General features: G+C 43.1%; 1 protein-coding gene across 1 annotated transcript in view; it reads right to left on the minus strand.

Annotated features, from left to right (window-relative positions):
- Window positions 1-18,270, minus strand: part of GML (glycosylphosphatidylinositol anchored molecule like) — a 34,391-nt gene that overhangs the window by 4,100 nt on the left and 12,021 nt on the right. The window contains exon 6 of the mRNA XM_036830924.1: window positions 13,427-13,718. Coding sequence (XP_036686819.1) covers window positions 13,427-13,718 — 292 coding nt within the window. The remainder of the gene's footprint in view (window positions 1-13,426; window positions 13,719-18,270) is intronic.

Here is an 18,270-nt window from a genome sequence, read left to right on the forward strand (position 1 = left end):
ATATATGTCTTGGGAAAAATGTCTATTCAGGTTCTCTGCCCATTTTTTAATCTGGATGTTTGTTTTTTGATGTTTAGTTGTATGAGTTCTTTGTATATTTTGGATGTTAACCCCTTGTTGGATATATCATTTGCAAATATCTTCTACCATTCCGTAGTTGGCCTTTTTGTTTTGCTGATGGTTTCCTTTGCTGTGCAAAAGCTTTTAAGTTTGATTTAGTCCCCTTTATTTTTGCTTCTGTTTCCCTTGTTTGAGGAGACATATCCAAAGTAATATTGCTAAGACTGATGTCAAAGAGTGTACTGCCTATGTTTTCTTCTAGAAGTTTTATGGTTTCAAGTCTTACATTTAAGACTTTAATCAATTTTAGTTTATTTTTGTATATGGTGTGAGGAAGTAGTCCATTTTGATTCTTTTGCATGTACCTGTCCAGTTTTCCCAACCCCATTTATAGAAGAGGCTGTCTTTTCACCATTGTATATTCTTGCCTCCTTTGTTGTAGATTATGACCCATATAAGCATGGATTCATTTCTAGGCTCTCTGTTCTGCTCCACTGATCTATTTGTCTGTTTTTGTGACAGTACTATACTCTTTTGATGGCTGTACCTTTGCAGTATAGGTTGAAATAAGGAAATGTTATTTTTGTTTTGTTTCTCAAGATTGTTTTGGCTATTCAAGGTCTTTTGTGTTTCCATACTGATTTTAGAATTATTTGTTCTAATTCTGTGAAAAAGGCCATTGGTGTTTTGATAGAGATTGCATTGAATCAATAGATTGCCTTGGGTAGTATGTTCATTTTAATGATATCAATTCTTCAATCCATGGGCACAATATCTTTCTATCTGTTTGTGTCATCTTCAATTTCTTTCATCAGTATCTTATAGTTTTCCAAGTGCAGGTCTTTTACCTCCTTAGTTAGATTTATTCCCAGGTATTTTATTCTTTTTGATGTGAATGTAAATGTGATTGTTTTCTTAATTTCTCTTCCAGATAGGTCATTGGTAGTGCATAGAAATGTAACAGATTTCTATATATTAATTTTGTATCCTGCAACTTTATGAAATTCATTGATGAGCTTTAGTAGTTTTTTGATGGTGTCTTTAGGAATTTCTATATGTAGTATCATGTCATCTGCAAACAGTGACAGTTTTGCTTCTTCCTTTCCAATTTGGATTCTTTTAATTTCTTTTTCTTGCCTAATTGCTGTGGCTAAGATTTCCAATGCTATGTTGAATACAAGTGTCAAGAATGGGCATCCTTGTCTTATTCCTGATCTTAGAGGAAATGCTTTTAGTTTTTCACTGTTGAGTATGATATTAGCTGTGAGCTTGTCATATATGGCCTTTATTATGTTGAGGTATGTTCCCTCTATACCCACATTGTTGAGAGTTTATTTTTATCATAAACAGATGTTGAATTTCGTCAAAGCTTTTTCTGCATCTATTGAGATGATTATATGGTTTTTATTCTTCAGTTTGTTAATGTGCTGTATCACATTGATTGATTTGTGGATATTGAACCATCCTTGCATCCCTGGGATAAGTCCCACTTGATCATGGTGTATGATCCTTTTATTGTATTGTTGGATTCAGTTTGCTAATATTTTGTTGAGGATTTTTGCATCTATGTTCATCAGTGATATTGGCCTATAATTTTCTTATTTATGTGATATCTTTGTCTGGTTTTGGTATCAGGGTCATGCTAACCTTGTAGAATGAGTTCAGAAGTGTTCTTTCCCCTGCAATGTTCTGGAATAGTTTGAGAAGGATAGCTGTTAACTCTTCCCTAAATGTTTGATAAAAGTCACCTGTGAAGCCATCTGGTCTTGGACTTTTGTTTGTTGGGAGTTTTAAAATTACTGATTCAATTTCAATACTGGTAATTGTTCTGTTCATATTTTCTATTTCTTCCTGACTCAGTCTTGGGGGATTGTACATTTTCTATTTCTTCCTGACTCAGTCTTGGGGGATTGTACACTTACAGGAATGTGTCCATTTCTTCTGGGTTGTCCATTTTATTGACTTATAATTGTTCATAGTAATCTCTTATGATCCTTTGTATTTCCGTGTTGTCAGTTGGATAGTTGCTACTGAGCACATGACATGTGGCTAGTAGAAATTCAGGTGCTTTTTATTTATTTATTTACTATATGCTACCTGGTCTTTGTTGCAAAAACTATATATCCTGGCCCCTCCCTGATCGCTTCGGAGCAGACCTTCAGAGCTATCTGTGAAGCTGTCTTTTGGGCCTGAAGTCCTCAGAAAGTCCACCAAATAAAACATGATTCTCAGCTTTTAGGTTGTGCATTTTTTTTAGTTGTCAGTGCATACATGCTATGTCTTCCTGATAAATTGCTACCTTATCATTATGAAAAGTCTGACTTTATCTCTAGTTATACTCTTTGCTTGGGAGTCTAATTGCATTAACAGCTTTCTTAGGCTTACAGTTTGCATTGTATATCTTTTCTCATCATTTACCTTCAATCTATTTACTACTGCATCTCAGTTCTCTGACACCAGCTGTGGGTCCCACAACCCAAGTCAGTTCCTGCACTAACTGTCTGGAGTTGACACAGATCCCACAGCTTAAAGGGCAAGGTCCCCAGCTGCAAGTGGGGTCCCCAGGCTACCTGCACATCTGTCCTACTTGGCTACAAATTGGGACTTCCCGTGACCTCCATCCCCATTTTAGTTTTAATGAATTGGTAGAACAACTCAAAGAACTCACTAAAAGCTCTGTACTTAGACTACTGTTTTATTATAAAGGATACAACTGAGGAACAGCCAACAGGAGGAGACGGATAGGACAAGGTTCTCACGTTGAGAGTCGCGGCACATCACTCTCCCAGCACATCAGTGGGTTCGAAAACCAGGAAGGTCTCCCAGCTTCACTGTCCAGAGATGTTATTGAGCTTTCATTACACAGACGTGATTGATTAACTTGTTGTCATCAATTGAGCTCAGTCTCCAGTCCCTCTCCTCTCCCCAGAGGTCAGGAGTCAGGCTAAAAGTTCTGACCCTTTAATCATGTGCTTGGCCTTTTGGGGGTGTCCAGCCCCTTGCTGGAAGCTATCTAAGGGCCCACCATAAGTCATCACATTAGCATAAACTCAAGTGTGGTTGAAAAGAGTTCATTATGGGGCTTCCCTGGTGGCGCAGTAGTTGAGAATCTGCCTGCCAATACAGGGGACATGGGTTTGAGCCCTGGTTCAGGAAGATCCCACATGCCGCGGGGCAACTAAGCCCGTGCGTCACAACGACTGAGCCTGTGCTCTAGAGCCTGCGAGCCACAACTACTGAAACCCGTGTGCCACAACTACCGAAGCCCGCACGCCTAGAGCCTGTGCTCTGCAAGAAGAGAAGCCACTGCAATGAGAAGCCCGTGCACCACAACGAAGAGTAGCCCCCTCTCACCACAACTACAGAAAGTCCACGCGCAGCAACGAGGACCCAACACAGCCCAAAAAAAAGAAAACAAAGAACAGTTCATTATGAATAAGAAGGCACTCCTATCACTCAGCAAATTCCCAAGATTTTGAAGCTCTGTGCCCGGAACTGGAGACAGAGACCAGATATGCTCTTTACTTTATCACGGCCGCCCCCATCTTTGACCATGGACCCTATGGTAACAGGGGCACACGTGTGGGAGCATAAGGGACACAGCGATATTTGGTGGAGGCAGGGGGGGAAGGGGTAGGAAGCCTTTAACTCAATTTCCTAAACGTTTGACTATCAGTATTTGTGTTATAATTTTACAACAGTGCCAGTGTAATACTATATTGTATTATGGTAGATGTGTTAAAGAAAAATGATTCTGACCCTTGTTAAAATGGTAAGGAAGATTTTCTTTAAGACTATTGCAGTAGGGGTAAGAGATTGAACTCAACTCCAAATATAGCCAAGATAGCAGAGGATTTATAGCCAGTGAGCTGAGTGAGGGGGTCAGTGGATGGGAAATTACTAAGAGAGATATCGAGGGTAGGGGGGTTCTTGCTAAATGAACTTAGCATGATGTTTTGCTAAAACTGGACTTGGAAGGCCAAAGACAGGACTGGGGTCAAGGTTGAGGCCTGGTCTAGAATTTGGTCCAGGCAGGAGTCTTTCTGAGTTCCTCCTCTTGTTCAAGGAAAGAAGAGACATTCTTCTTGCCTCTGCACAGTGTACATCCATTTCTCATTCGATCGTCTTTTGTTTGTTAAGGACCAGCTGAGACTGGCATGTTGAGACTTGGTAGTAGAGAATATCTGATGGATTGCATGAGCCATCAGGTATTTAATGAGGAGGATCTCTATGAAAACATGAGAAAAAAAGGGTTAATGGTTTGAGCAGACTACAAACTCAGTGTTCCAGAGAACACTTAGTAGAGAAGATTTCTAGACGCTGGGCTCAAAGGCTCTTTAGATGGTGGAATAAGTGTGACAGTGGCAATCTGGCAGATTCACTTGTTTGCAGTTTGAACGTTTTTGGTGATGGCATAGACATCAGAGAGGTTTTGGTATAATTGCCACAGTCATGGTTTTTTCCTGGAGCAGAACCTAGAAGATGTGGGAGTTCTGGTGCACTTCCTAGAGGCCTGCACAGTGGGAGCTGAGGATGAAAAGTGCCCATCCATGACCGGCTGTGGTGATGAGCTTTTAAGGTTGAGTTGTCTGGCCTCCTTCACAGGGCTTCTTTAGATTTTGAGGGAAAAGTCCAGCTCTGAGACAATCTAGAGTCTCAATAAGTATCTGGGCAGTAGGCTTTTAGTTCTCAGTGATGAGAGTGGGAGAAAATTTGGAAATGTTTGAAGAACTGTAGTCAGATATTGAAGGAAACTAGAAAAATCGAGACTCTTGTAGGGTCTGACAAACCCGGCAGGGTCCCATCCAGTTAGCAGATAAGTGACAAAGTCTCAAAGACATTGATCAGGACCAGAATCTGTTAACCCATGGGGTGTGCCATAGTTTTCTATTGAAATATAAAATTTCTCTCCACAGTCACTCCCCTTCTCGATCAAGGATAATCAAAGTAAGATTATTCTCATTTACAAAATAAGTCTGCTCTCATTAGGTTTGGCCTGATTATTTATATAAGTGCAGCAAGAATGGTAATTGACCACATGGGCCTTTTGCGGGTTTGCTTTGCTTGAACTTTCCACGTGGAATCTCAGGTTGAACTTTTAAAAGCTTCTTGAGGCTAGGAAGTCAAGCAAAGAACTTGACACCAGACTTTGCCTGCAGTACCTGTAGAACTGGGTGAATTCCTCTCTCTTTGAGATCCCCCTAAATATCCTGTTTCCCGGGCCTCCCAGGAAGTGACCTTCCCTCTCACCTGTAACGCTGGGAACCCTGTAAGTGGGGTACCAGGGGGGTTTTCCCAAGAGGGCTTTGTGAAGACTGGTTCATAAAGTCAACCTCACTTCCTTAAAATTGGTCACATATAATTCTGTGCACATCATTCCATATGACATTCCAGTCAAATGTCTTGACTTGGTTATGTAATCAGTGTTTCCAATTATGCCCTGTTACAAGGAGGACAGATTCTTTTTTTTTTTTTTTTTGCCACACTGCACAGCATGTGGGATCTTAGTTCTCCAACCAGGGACTGAACCCATGCCCTCTGCACTGGAAGCATGGAGTCTTAATCACTGGACAGCCAGGGAAGTCCCAAGGAAGACAGATTCTTATTGAACCTATGTAAATAATTATATTGCCTTGAAGAGAAGAATACCCAATAGGAGTTTTTGAATTCTGGGAAGACCAGGCAGGAAGAAAAAGATAAATGTTTCATTTCTGTTTATGAAAGTACAGTCTACTAAATTGTTACTAGTCATAGATAACAAGAACATAGAAAGGAGTTCCTTATGTCTAGAAACAAAAGCATAATCATCTTTTGTTTGTCTACTCAGTCCCATGTCATGATTTTTTGTTCTGTTTGCTCCTGGCTTAGAAGTTTTATAAAGCCACCTGCTTCTCCACTAGAGTTCTGGAAAGCTCCACTCAGTCCAGTGGTACCATCTCCAAGTTACGTAACCAATGCCTTCAGACGATTGTGCCCAGAGCAGCTGTCAGAGTCCTTTCCGTGGTTTTCTGAGATCATTGCTTTTACTGAGGACAAGGCACTTTCGCCTGTAGCTGGTTGCAAATGCTTTCAGGGAAGAATCAGAGTGAAACAAAAACTATCTATGGAAGACAAAAGACTTAAAGATCTGATGAGAGTGCATTAAAAAAATTGACACAATTGACAGGAAATATGGCTATTTTTGTGGCATAAAACGTTAAAAATAATAACTGGAATTATGACTGATAACATTATATCGTAGTTGTCTAATAGACAAAGAAGTCCTGGAACATTTGATGGACAGGGAAGTAATAGATACTGACAAATTTCTAGGAATATCAGACAATTTCTAAATTATTTATATTGCTAACATTTTATCCATACAAATATAACCTAGGGAAGGTTAAGCATCTCTTCTTATTTGGCAATGCTTCCCATGCAACTCAACATATCAAATAAATCTCATTATTTTTGATGTCTCTCTTTTTACAAGGTGAAAGAATCAACCCATTCTGATTTTCCAGGGACCCTCTGGGAAATCGTTTTTAAATTTATTTTTTATTTTATTTATTTATTTGGTTGCACCGGGTCTTAGTTGCAGCACGCAGGCTCCTTAGCTGTGGCATGTGAACTCTTAGTTGCAGCATGCATGTGGAATCTAGTTCCCTGACCAAGGATTGAACCCAGGCCCCCTGCATTGGGAGTGCAGAATCTTATCCACTGCGCCACCAAGGAAGTCCCCCTCTGGGAAATCTTAATGTCTGTTTGAGATTCTCAAGATTTCTTTAGGATTTGATTTGGGAAGGCAACGTTACCAGAAATGTCAAAAGGTTTGAACACTTGACTAAATAGGATCATAGGTCTGTGAAACAAAACTTAGTTACCTATTTAACCAAAGTGACAATGCAAGACTTTAAAAGTAAATATAGGAGGTAACACAACTGTAAGGAAAAAAAACCCAACAATACTCTAGCTCTTTTAAAATGAGAAGACTTCATTCTCTTAATCAAGAACATGATAAAGTCAACACCCAGCACAGGAAATTATTCTGATAAAACACAGAAGTTTTGTTTTCTGGGCAGATTACAGATTACTCACAAGGTAAAGAGGGTTCTTTTACAATCTCTTACTAAGAGCAGACCAGTAAACTGAGAAAATGTCATCTTTTTAACAGAGAGAGAAAACCAAACTCTAGTTTTACATTAGTGTACTCTCGATACTAAAGTTCATTTAAAAAATGTTATAAATAAACCCATCCAACCTTAGCCAGCTTTGACCATGCAACATAAGATTCCTTTTGTTATATGCAGACAACTGTGCATAGTATTGTTTTATAATAGTCTGTTCAAATTCTCTTATAGTTAAAAAAATTTAAATCTATCTGTATCTATATTTACATCTATATGACTCCTTTTCTACAAACCTGACACGTTCAACACTGATCTGGGTTTTGTTCTACATTTTCCTTCTCCATCTGGAACAACCGGGCTTTTTACTGTGGGGCAAGTTGCTTTTTACCTTCTATAAAAGCATCTTACTTTCCTTGTGTACTTTTCCTTTTCAAACTCATCCTACTTTCCATGAATACATTGTATAGAAAATTATTTCCTTTCACCCTTTTTGTTTCTAATAGTTTCATTTATATATATTGAACATAATTTTTAACCTAGCAAATTTATTTTACAGAGAAAACTAGGGAGTAGATAACTGTGAACTGTTTGTCATATACTAGCATTCTGTAGCAGGCTAGCAAATTTCATGACTATACTATCTCACAACTTTTATAGGCCTATGCTTCCTCATAGTACAATTTTTCAATGAAGCAAAAAAAAAAGTTTATTAACAGAATAAAATATATTTAGAACTTCTGTAATATTTAGAAACAAGAAGCCAAAGTATATAAAAGTAAACTTATGTTTAGTCATTAATATTTCAGTAGTTTCTACTTAAAAATGATCTGGGTATTTAATGAATATCTATTACTTAATGGAGCGTAAGTCTGAAGTTACAAAGTGCCAAGAAGATTTTGGAAACTTTTTAAAGCAGACATATTATAAAACATAGTAATTGTTGAAATGTCCATTCATAAAACTTTTGTTTCGTTTACATCAACTTAATACATGTGGTATTAACAAATATGTTTGGATTAATCATGAAAATTTCATAAGATATTAAACTAAGCTAGCCATCATCTCAAGTTATTTTCCTGTTAACTATTTTTATAGCATGTGCATGTTAGGCAAGTACCTCCAAAATCACAAAAGCAGAAAAAAATTTAAATGTAAAATATATATATATTGTTTTACTGCTGCATTTGATGTACATGAACTAATGGACATCAAGTAATTCATTTCCAGTACATCTTTACTTCTACTTTTGTTGCATTTATAATTTTTATAACCTTAAACATCTAGTAGGTATAACATTAGCTTATTTGACTAGTAAATCTAAATAGAATAAAAATGTTTGCTCATGTGACTCAATGCTGATAACTCAGAAGACACAGCTTTTAATTTTTTTTAAATTAAATCTTATTAAATCTGATCTTATTTACCAAAGATTTAGCCAAATCACATGAACTAGAACAGCATTTGGGTTAGTTTCTATATTTATGAGAGTTTTAGAAATATTTCATTTATGTAAGAACTTGTTTATGTCTAAGTCAATTATACTAGAACAAGCTTCTTTATGGGATTTTATAAATTAATTTGATAATATCTGGAGGTAGGAAAATATCATATATATGTAGCATAGTACATACATACATAAGCATACAGGAAGATACGAACAGGGTCTTAGAGCTTTCATTCTGAAATCCTAGCCATGAGTCAGGCATAAACATAGGGATGCAAACGTCACTGGTTTATAAAAAGAGTTGGCTCTTGTCTTTGCCCCACTTTCTATCTTTACGTGCATTGTGTTTCTGGCAGATGAGGCAATCTGAGGTCACCTGCTCCACCTGCAGGTTAGAGCGTCCCACCAACGCCGTGGAAGAGACTCTCAAGATTTTCTTTCGCTGTGACATGTAGTCTTACAGGAGCTGTGGACTAAATTTCAGTTGAGGTGCTGAGGGGATACCAAGCAGTTTCTGGGCGTCCCCAAAGCTCATCTAAGGGGATAAAGCATTCAATCTGTTTCCGTTCAGGCTTCTCAGCCTGAGGTGGTTGCTTTTAGGGTCTCTGGTCCCTTGAGAGCCCCCCATTGGAGGTGGGCAGCCTAAAATTTGAGTGACTATAGGGATCTGAGGGCTGGAGTGGGAAGGGGAAGGTCCAACAGATGAACAGAGGGATGGGGGGAGATTGGGGTTTGAAGAGGGACGTATCAGAGGATTCAAGGAGCCTGGGGGGAAGGAAGAAGGAGAGGAGGTGATGGGAAGGGAGAAGACTTAGATGAACCACTTGGGGATCTTGTTTCCCTATGAGGCCATTGAGCCTCCAAACTATCCTTAGTAAAATCAAGGATTTTTACTAATGAAGGATTTGACAACAAGGAGGGAAGTGGACATGGTTGGCGCCATAGTGGTTGCCGCCATAGTGGCCAACCATATAGCCAGTGGGAGTCTTCAGAGGAGGTCAAAAGAGTGAGAACTTCCCATGGGGAAGAGAAGTGTGAAAGTAACGGCGACAAAGGAAGACAATCCGAACAGGGTGTCTACAAAGAAAACATGCCCCAAATAACAAAGAGCTGAATTCCAACCAAATGATATCCCAGTGAGGATTTCCCATGTTCTAAACCAATGATGCCTGTTATGGACTAAATAATGCCCCTCAGTTCATAACCTTCAGTACCTAATAATGTGACTATTTGGAGAGAGGGTCTTTAAAGAAGTAATTAAGGTTAAATGAGGTCATATGGATGGGTCCTAATCCAGTCAGAATGATGTCCTCCTAAGAAGAGGCAATTTGAACTGACAGAGAGAGACCAGAGGTGCACAGGCACAGAGGGACGACCATGTGAAGGGGTAGCAAGAGTGTGGCCATCTGCCAGCCAAGGAGAGGGGCCTCAGGGGAAAATAACCCTGCCAACACCTTGATCTTGGACTTCCAGGCTCCAGGACTATGAGAAAATAAATTTCTGTTATTTAAGCCACCTAGCCTGTGTGTGGTATTTTGTTATGATACCCCTAGAAAATGAATACAGTACCTTTCAAAAAACCTTGGGACTCTGACACAGCCTCAAGAGAATACTGAGAACCTTAAAAACCAGAATCTGTCTCTACCGTGCTTCATCCAGAGCACCAGCTCTCCATTTTTATGGACTCACTGTTGGACCCACCATCAGCCAGCCAGGAGTGAAGGCAAAGGCTCCCCAGGTGCACACGTGGGCTTGGGGTCCAATGATGAGTCACATCCTTTCGAGTCGTGGTACCAGACTGTTAAAGACAAAGTATTCTGACAGTTGTTTAACTGGCAAGAAAGACTTTTTTCAAGACTATTGCAATAGGGGTCAAAAATGATTGCAAGAGGGCAGAGGGGTTGACCTCAACTCCTAATACAGTAGAGACGGCTGGGGATTTATATCCAATGAGCAGAGTGAGGGCTCAGTGGATGGAACTTTGCTGAGAGGAGACATCAAGGGTGGGGGATTCCTGCTGATGGCAGGCCGAGGACTTGGACATTGAGGGTGGAACTTGATCAGATATCAAAGGTGGGAGCAGTCTCACTGAACTGATGTAGCAGGATTCTTTGCTAAAACGAGGAGACACAGGCCAAAGACAGGACTGGGGTCAATGTCGAGGCCCAGTTGAGAAGAGGGCTCAGAGGAGACCGCTTTGAGTTTGGCCAAGGAGGGAGTCTTTGTCAGGTGTAGACTGAAAATAAGGGAATCGATGCTGGCACGTAACTAGAGTCCCACTCAAACACTAACAATCAGTCCAGCCCATCTTGACACTGTCGGAAACGTCTCCCAGGGCGAGCTCACTCGGGTCCGTAGGCTTCTCCTTGATCTTGTCCGCGTTTCAAGATCAGAGGTGGTCTCAGCAAAGTGTGGCTTCACCCCTCCAGGCATCTAGTGGAGCTAAAAGATGGTTTCGTAAGGGCGCCCCTTTTGAAGCATGCATGTAATCTTGGATTTCTTTCATTGTGTTTATCTTTTTACCCTCAGCTATTATTTTTCCTCTCCATTTATACCCAAACTTTCCCACCTTTGGAAGGGACAGTAGGGTAGGGCCACTGCGCTGGTCTAGACTGCAGGCAGCGATTCTACTCTGAGTCCCGCCTGCTCCATCCACTCCTGGCCATTTAGGGCAGGGTTACACGGGTGCAGAACCAGTGGGCTGTTTCTGCCATTAGGCAATATGGCAGCGTTCACTGTGAGCCCCAATTGTGCCAGATGAAGTGAAAGTACAACCTACGCTATTATGCCCTTAGGGATTCTGACGTAAGGGTTTAAAAATAATTACAGTTTCCTGCCTCTGGGGCTTGTGGTTGCAGGCCTCGTCCTGCAAGCTCCGCATGAGCTGTTGGGGAGAGACAGGTGGGGCGATGTGGGCCAGAAAGACAGTTTACTCATCATACCAGCGTCCCCTCGCCTTGGCAAGACTGAGGCTCAAAAGGTATAAAGGAAGGCCAAGGAAACCTGTTCATGGCTCCTGTGAAACTGGGAACTGAGACCAATGCCCTGCCCCAGCCATCTGGGGCCCCTCCAGACAGGGAAATGGGTCACTGTCCTAGCTGGGCGATCTTCCTGATTACTATGGGATAGAAGGTTGCAGCTTCACAAAAGGGGCAGGAATGACTGCGTCTGTGCTCTTGAGTCACTGGGTCCCTACCCCCTGCTGTCCTTTGCCCAGTAGCCCAGGCCAATAGGAAATTGAGAAATCCTATGAAGAGAGGGCCACTCAGGACTCTGGACCTCAGGAATGAGGGTGAGGTGCGGGCAGACAGTGAGGGAACGGGGACAGAGCAGAGGGGCTCTGGTTATCGACCTAATCCCGGGTCGGCGACAGAGGTGGGGGCCGAGGAAGCTCCCGTTCCCGTTGCTTCCGTTCCTTCTGTCCTGCGGCAGGGGATGTCTCAGCTCTGGCACTGGGTGGTCATCACGCTGCGGCAGATGATGAGACCTGGGTCCCCTCTGCCATTTGGCGCTCCAGACCCACGTCCTGCCTCCGCCGCGCTGCTGCGAGCCCCGGGGGGTGGCGGGTGGCATCTGGGTGCCTTGAAGGGCATCCTTGTCTTCCGGCCTCCTGCTGGGCTCAGCGCAACGGAAATAGCTGCCTGGCGGCTGGAGGTGGGAGAGCATTCATCGCCACCCCCTGCTGCGGTTTTGCAGAGCCTGTGTCCCTCCTGAAGGCCGTGGCTCGCCCTGGTTCGGGATCTCCCTCGCGGTATTTATTTCACCCTCAGCGCTCGGGGCTCCAGCGCACGTTGGCTTTCGGTGCTTCGGCGACACGCGTCGGACTCTCTCAAGCCTCCCGCACCGGCCCCGGGTGCCCACCTGTTTCCAGCTGCAGCCTGGAAATCCGCCCCTGCCCCGTCCTCACCAGCTCCTCGGAGCTCTTAAAATGCCTGACCTTCAGCTACAGGCTTATTCGCTTACAACTACCTACCGGCAAGGCGAGCTCGGCGCGGCGGGGCGGGGCTGGCTGGGGGGCTCCCCGCGCGCTCTGCGGGGCCTGGCGCGGCCACCGCTGCGTAACGGCGCGCGGGGGACGCGGGAGAGCGCGCCAGGTGACCGCCCCGGAGCCCGCAGCAGCCTCGCGCGGCCTCCGGGGGGCCTGCTCCCGGGAGGTAAATGAAAGGAGACAGTTCATTTCAAGGCGGTCACCAGCTGGCCTTCGGGCGCTCGCCCTTCTCAAATGCCAGCATCTGAGGAAACGTTCCGTCCCTTGTAGGCAGCCTGGCGCCACCTTGAGAGGCAGCTCGAGTCGCGTGGGGCGCGTCTGCCTGAGCCACGCGGGGCGCTGGACACAGTCTCTATGGCAGGCCCCGACAGTCCACATACCACCGCATCTCCAGGACCCTGTCTGCTTCCGTCGTCCCCACCTGAAAACTGGGAGGATGCAGGCTCAGGTGCCTCGGGTACCCGGGGTCTGAGCAGACCTGGCACCATTCTCTCAGGGGGCACGTAGACTCTGCCCTGTGACTGTTTTGCTTTTATTAAAATGCCCCATCTCTGCTCCCTAAAGTGGCAAGATATTTTTGTCTATGTGTGAGATGATGCCTAATGAGGGAAAAAGGGTCAAATGCTAAAACCACAAAGAAGTCTCTGAGTCCACAGTACCCAAACAATAATGCTGTTTATTTCTCACTTGCAACAAGCCCTCAATGGGTAACTCGCCAAGGGGGGCCCTGGGGGGTCCGTGTCTCTGGCTCACAAGAAAGCAAAGGACCACCAATTCGTTCTGCGAAACAGGGAGACGATCGGTCCCTCCACAGGGGCTTCTCACGCCAGTGTTTTGCTGACTAGGATGGAGACAAAGCTCAGGAACAAGGTTGACCCCCCCGGTCGCACAGTTCCTTCCAGTTCCTCCTCAACTGTATAATCGGGTAAGATGTCCCTCTCAAGATTAGTAGGTCCTCCATAATTGCAAGTCATAGAACTACAACAACTAACCCAGTAGAAACTGTTAGTAAGAAAATATCTTTTTCTGGGGGCTTCAGGAGGCTGATGGGCTGCATACACAAACGTGCAGTTGTCTGTACAGTTCTTGTAAACGAGCAGTTCCCGAGGACTCAAACCTAAAAATGAAGTAGAGATGCAAATCTTAGATTCCACGATTTCTACTTGCAAATATCAAAGCACGTTTATCTTAACTAGCTCCATCCCCCAAATGTTGTCACGCTGCCTAAAATTCTTGACTGAGCAAGAATATTCAAGCCCACTAGAGGTTTTGGTTATTCCATGAAGAACTTCCCCTGGAGATGTCTTTCAACCTACACTGCCACCTCATCTAGGCATCTGGCCTCCTTAAGTAGTTTTATGGTCCCTTGGCCCGTAGCTATACCAATGAGTCGTCCTGTTCGTTGTTTGTCATAAGGATTCCAGGGACCCAGAAATAAAATGGAGACCTGGACACATGTTTTGTTTGGATCCCAAAGATCACACAGACCCTCAAGCAGAGAGCCCCTATACTAGGGCCTTCAGCTGATTTTCTGCAGTTGGCATGGCCCCTCTAGATGAGCTCCTGCTGAGCCCCTCTGCCTGCTGTTCCCAGCTGCTGGCCCAACATAGAAACGCTGATGCCCCAGGGCAGACCTGACGCACCATCCCAGGCAGAGCCCCACGAATACTGTGATGACCTTCGCTGGAGGGCTCACCAATGGCCTGGACCAACCAATGCTATCTGATCAGGGCTCCCCCTGAGACCTGCCTCGTGAATCCCTGTGTTAAATTCCACAGGCCTCATTCACCTGTCTATTCCCCTTGTGTCTCACAGCCTTTGCACAAATACTTCCTTCCTTCCTGGAGCTAGCCAGGATGGATGTACCCACTCGTGCATCTGATGTCACCTCTTCAAACACATCAGAAGGAACTAACGGCTACACTCCAGTCACTTGCTTTTCTTTATGTTCCATATGTGATAAAGGGCTCATTAAAGTACAACATTCTACAGAAAAGTGCATAATCGTAGGCCAACATCTTAATGGATTTTCACCAAGTGCATATAACCATGTGACAGCACCCAGCTCAAGAAACAGAAGTGGGTGGAAAGCCCCGAATTCCTCCCTCCGTTCCTCCATTCAGGCACTAGAAGCACCAAGGCCAAAGATAAGAAGGAAGTGTCTGCATTTCTGAGCCTATACATGAGTTTGCCTGCTTCTGAATCAATGACCATGAAATCCTTCTTTGTTTTTGTGGCTACCTTCTCTTCTCTGCTGGTGTTTGTGAAACGCATCCCTGCCTTTGTACATGGTCGTATGTTCTTCACTCTCGTAGTTGTATACTTGCCGTTGATGAATATAAACCACAGTTTACTGTTGATGGACATTAAGGCCGTTTCTGGTTGTAACTACGCCAGGTGGTAATGCAGTGAATATTCCTGTCCTTGTCTTGAGGTGGGGCATTGCGAGTGTTTCAGGAGCTCCGTACCCAGAAGTAGTAATGCTGGGTCTTTGACGTGCTTGAGTACAGCTTTGGCAGAGGCTGTTGAAGAGATTTCCGCAGAGTGTACCTGCTTATACTCCACACGATCCTGCACACTTCAAAATCTCGCCAACACATGGTGTGGTCGTCTTTGAACGTTTAGTCATTCCCATTGGGGTCATTGTATTCTTGTTTCACGTTGCATTTCCACCAAGAGGAATCGTGTTCAATAACTTTTCTTATACTTATTACCCATACACATTTCACATCTGGTAAACTGCCTTCATGCACTTTGCTCAAATTTCTATTAGATGATCTACTATTTTAGTTACTGATGGGTAGGAAGTTCATTCTATATTCTGAATACGAGTCGTTTAGCAGACATGTGTTTGAAGTGCTTTCTCCTCATCTATGGTGTGCATTTTTACTGTCTTATCAGTACCTTCTCAGGGGCAGACGTTGTGAATTTTTACATAATGCCAGTTATCATTTTTTCTTATGTGACCAGCAGTATTTTGTTCAGTTTTGAAAATTCTTAATTTTCCAAAGGACGTAAAGATAGCCTTCTACATTTTCTGTTTTAACAACTTCATTTTTGAGTATTTATTGAGATACACAAATGTCCCGAACCTGCTTCTTTTGCGTGGTGTGAATACCGAGTATGTTATCTTGTGTATCCACCACTCGTCAAGGCAATCAAGAGTCTATCCCCACTCCAGGGCAGGGTCGGCTTCATCAGAAAGCCTGTAACTGGATATGTGTTTTCTGACTTTGCTTTTCTCCTCTGTTGGTCTATTTTTCAATCCTGAGCCCACCCCACACTGTCTTCATAAATGAGACGATATAAATGCTCTTGGTAGTTGAGTGTGCAAGTCCTCCAGGGTTTTTCTTCTCCCACTACCTTGCCTTGGCTAATCCTAGCCCTTTCCATTTCCATAAACACTTGAATATTTGGAATCAACTTCACACGCACACACTCACACACACACACACACCACCTGCTGAGACTCTGACTGCAATTTCACTGAACTTGTCGATTAATTTTTACTCCATTGGGACTCACCACCATAAGCTTGCTGTATCCTTCTATTGGTTTAAGGCTTTAACTTCCATAGTGTTTTTGCAGTTGCAGTGTGGAAATCTTTCACAAATCTAGTTGGATTTCTTCCTAGGTAGTGATATTTTTGTGTTTTTTGTAAATTTCACTTTCAGTTGGTCAGTCGTTGGTGTATAGAAACACAATTGATTTTTAAGATTGATTGCTGAATACTGACCTTGTACCCAGAGCCCGTGCTAAATTCACTTGTTGTTTCCAAAGCCTATGGTCTTTGGTGACTTGTAGCAGTGTAACTCCTGTCTTTCCAATCACCATGTGTTTTGTTTGTTCCTCTGGCCTAACTGAACCGACCATGAACTTGGTTCCATGGGGAGCAGAGGTGGTGATGGCAGGCATCCGCACCCCATTTTGACTCAGGAAAATCCTCCCACCCTTCTATTGAAATATCATAATTTCTATGAGATAAAATTCCCTTCTGCTTCCATTTCCTTACACTTTTCTTCTTAACTGGGAAAGGGTGTTGGATTTTACCATAAAAATTTCTGCATGTTGATCAACATTCTATGACGTTACCTATTTTCTTTGTTAATGTGGGGAATTGAACTAGTAGGTTTCAAACTGTAAGTCACAATGCAATTCTGTAATCACTCCCCTCTTGTCTGTCATCACACTTCCATGGTACATTAGTCCCAGATGATGAATGAATATTAATAAATTCTTATTAACTCAACTCCACACTTATTCAGAGTTCATTCATTTCCCCTTATTGTTCTCCTATTCCAGGATCCCATCCAGGGTAGGCATGCATTGGGCGTCCAGCAGGTCCCGTAGACAAGGGTTTTTTGGCAAATGTTTGGTTAGTACCTTTGCATCTCTAGTCATAAGAGATGATGGTCAGAGATTTCCCACTCTTCCACTGTCTTTCTCGGGTTTTGCGTTAGGCTTAAGCTGCTATGGTAAATGTGCTGGGGAGCAGCCCCTCCCTGTTTGTTATCTGGAGAGGTCTGTGGAAGATTGGGGTGATTTCTCCCATGAAACTAGTGCGGTATTTGCCAGGGAAGCAAGCTCTGGTTCGCAGGTTTTTTGGAAAGTATGATGGACACTTCAGCCTCCCAATCTCATTGGGAGGCAGTTACGGTTAACAGTGTTTTTCAAGTTTTCCCCCATTTCATCAGGAATCTCACATTTACCACAGGGAGCCTACACATAACAGCCCCTTATTTTCTTTATAAGGTCAGTGAGGGCTGATTGATGCCTCCCTTTCCATTTTGATATTGGCAATGAGAATTTTATTTTTCTTCTTTGTGATCTCTTCTTCTGTTTTACCAGTACTGTGCATCCTTCCAAAAAACCAACTTTGGCTTTGTGAATTTACCTTGTGTTCATTTCTGCTATCCTCTTTATACTTCCTTCCTCATTTCTTTGGGTGGATCATCTATTCTTTTCTTAACATCTTGAATGGAAGCTGAGAAAACTTTCACCCTGTTCTCTCTTCTACTAGATGCCTGTGATGTGATATATTTTGCACTAAGCACTTTTTCAGCTGCTTTCCCCACACTTTTAACTTGTCATAACTTCATAATCGTTTAGACCTTACTATTTCCCAATTTCTGTTGGGGCTTGTCTTCTGTGTAATTGGTTTAGAAATGCCCTGAATAATTACTAATCAGTTGGGGATCTCCTGGTTCTCTTTTGAGTAATGATTTCTAGCTTAATTTCACTGTAATAGAGAAGGACCTCTAGGTAATGTCAATCATTTGAGACTTGTTGATGCTGGGTTATATCGTGGCATGAACTCAACCAAGTAGAGTCATGTGTGACCCTGTAAAAAGCTGTGTTTGGTCATCATTGGGTCTGCTGTTTTATGTGCTGATTGTTCCTAGTCTGTTAACGGAGCTGTTCAGACCTTCTATAGCAGCGGTCGGCAAACAGGAGCCTTGGGACAAACCCCATCCACCAGCCGTGTCTGTAAATAAAGCTTGGTTGGAACACGGGGACGATCATATGTTTACTTATCCTGTATGCCTGCCTCCACCCCGCCAAAGACAGTGTTTTGTAGTAGCGACAGAGACTAGAAGGCCTACAAAGCTGAAAACATTTGCTGTCTGGTCCTTCCAGGAAAAGATTACTGACCTGAGTCTACCACTGTG

This window comes from Balaenoptera musculus, chromosome 17 (genome assembly GCF_009873245.2).
Source record: "Balaenoptera musculus isolate JJ_BM4_2016_0621 chromosome 17, mBalMus1.pri.v3, whole genome shotgun sequence".
NCBI classification, from domain to species: domain Eukaryota; kingdom Metazoa; phylum Chordata; class Mammalia; order Artiodactyla; family Balaenopteridae; genus Balaenoptera; species Balaenoptera musculus.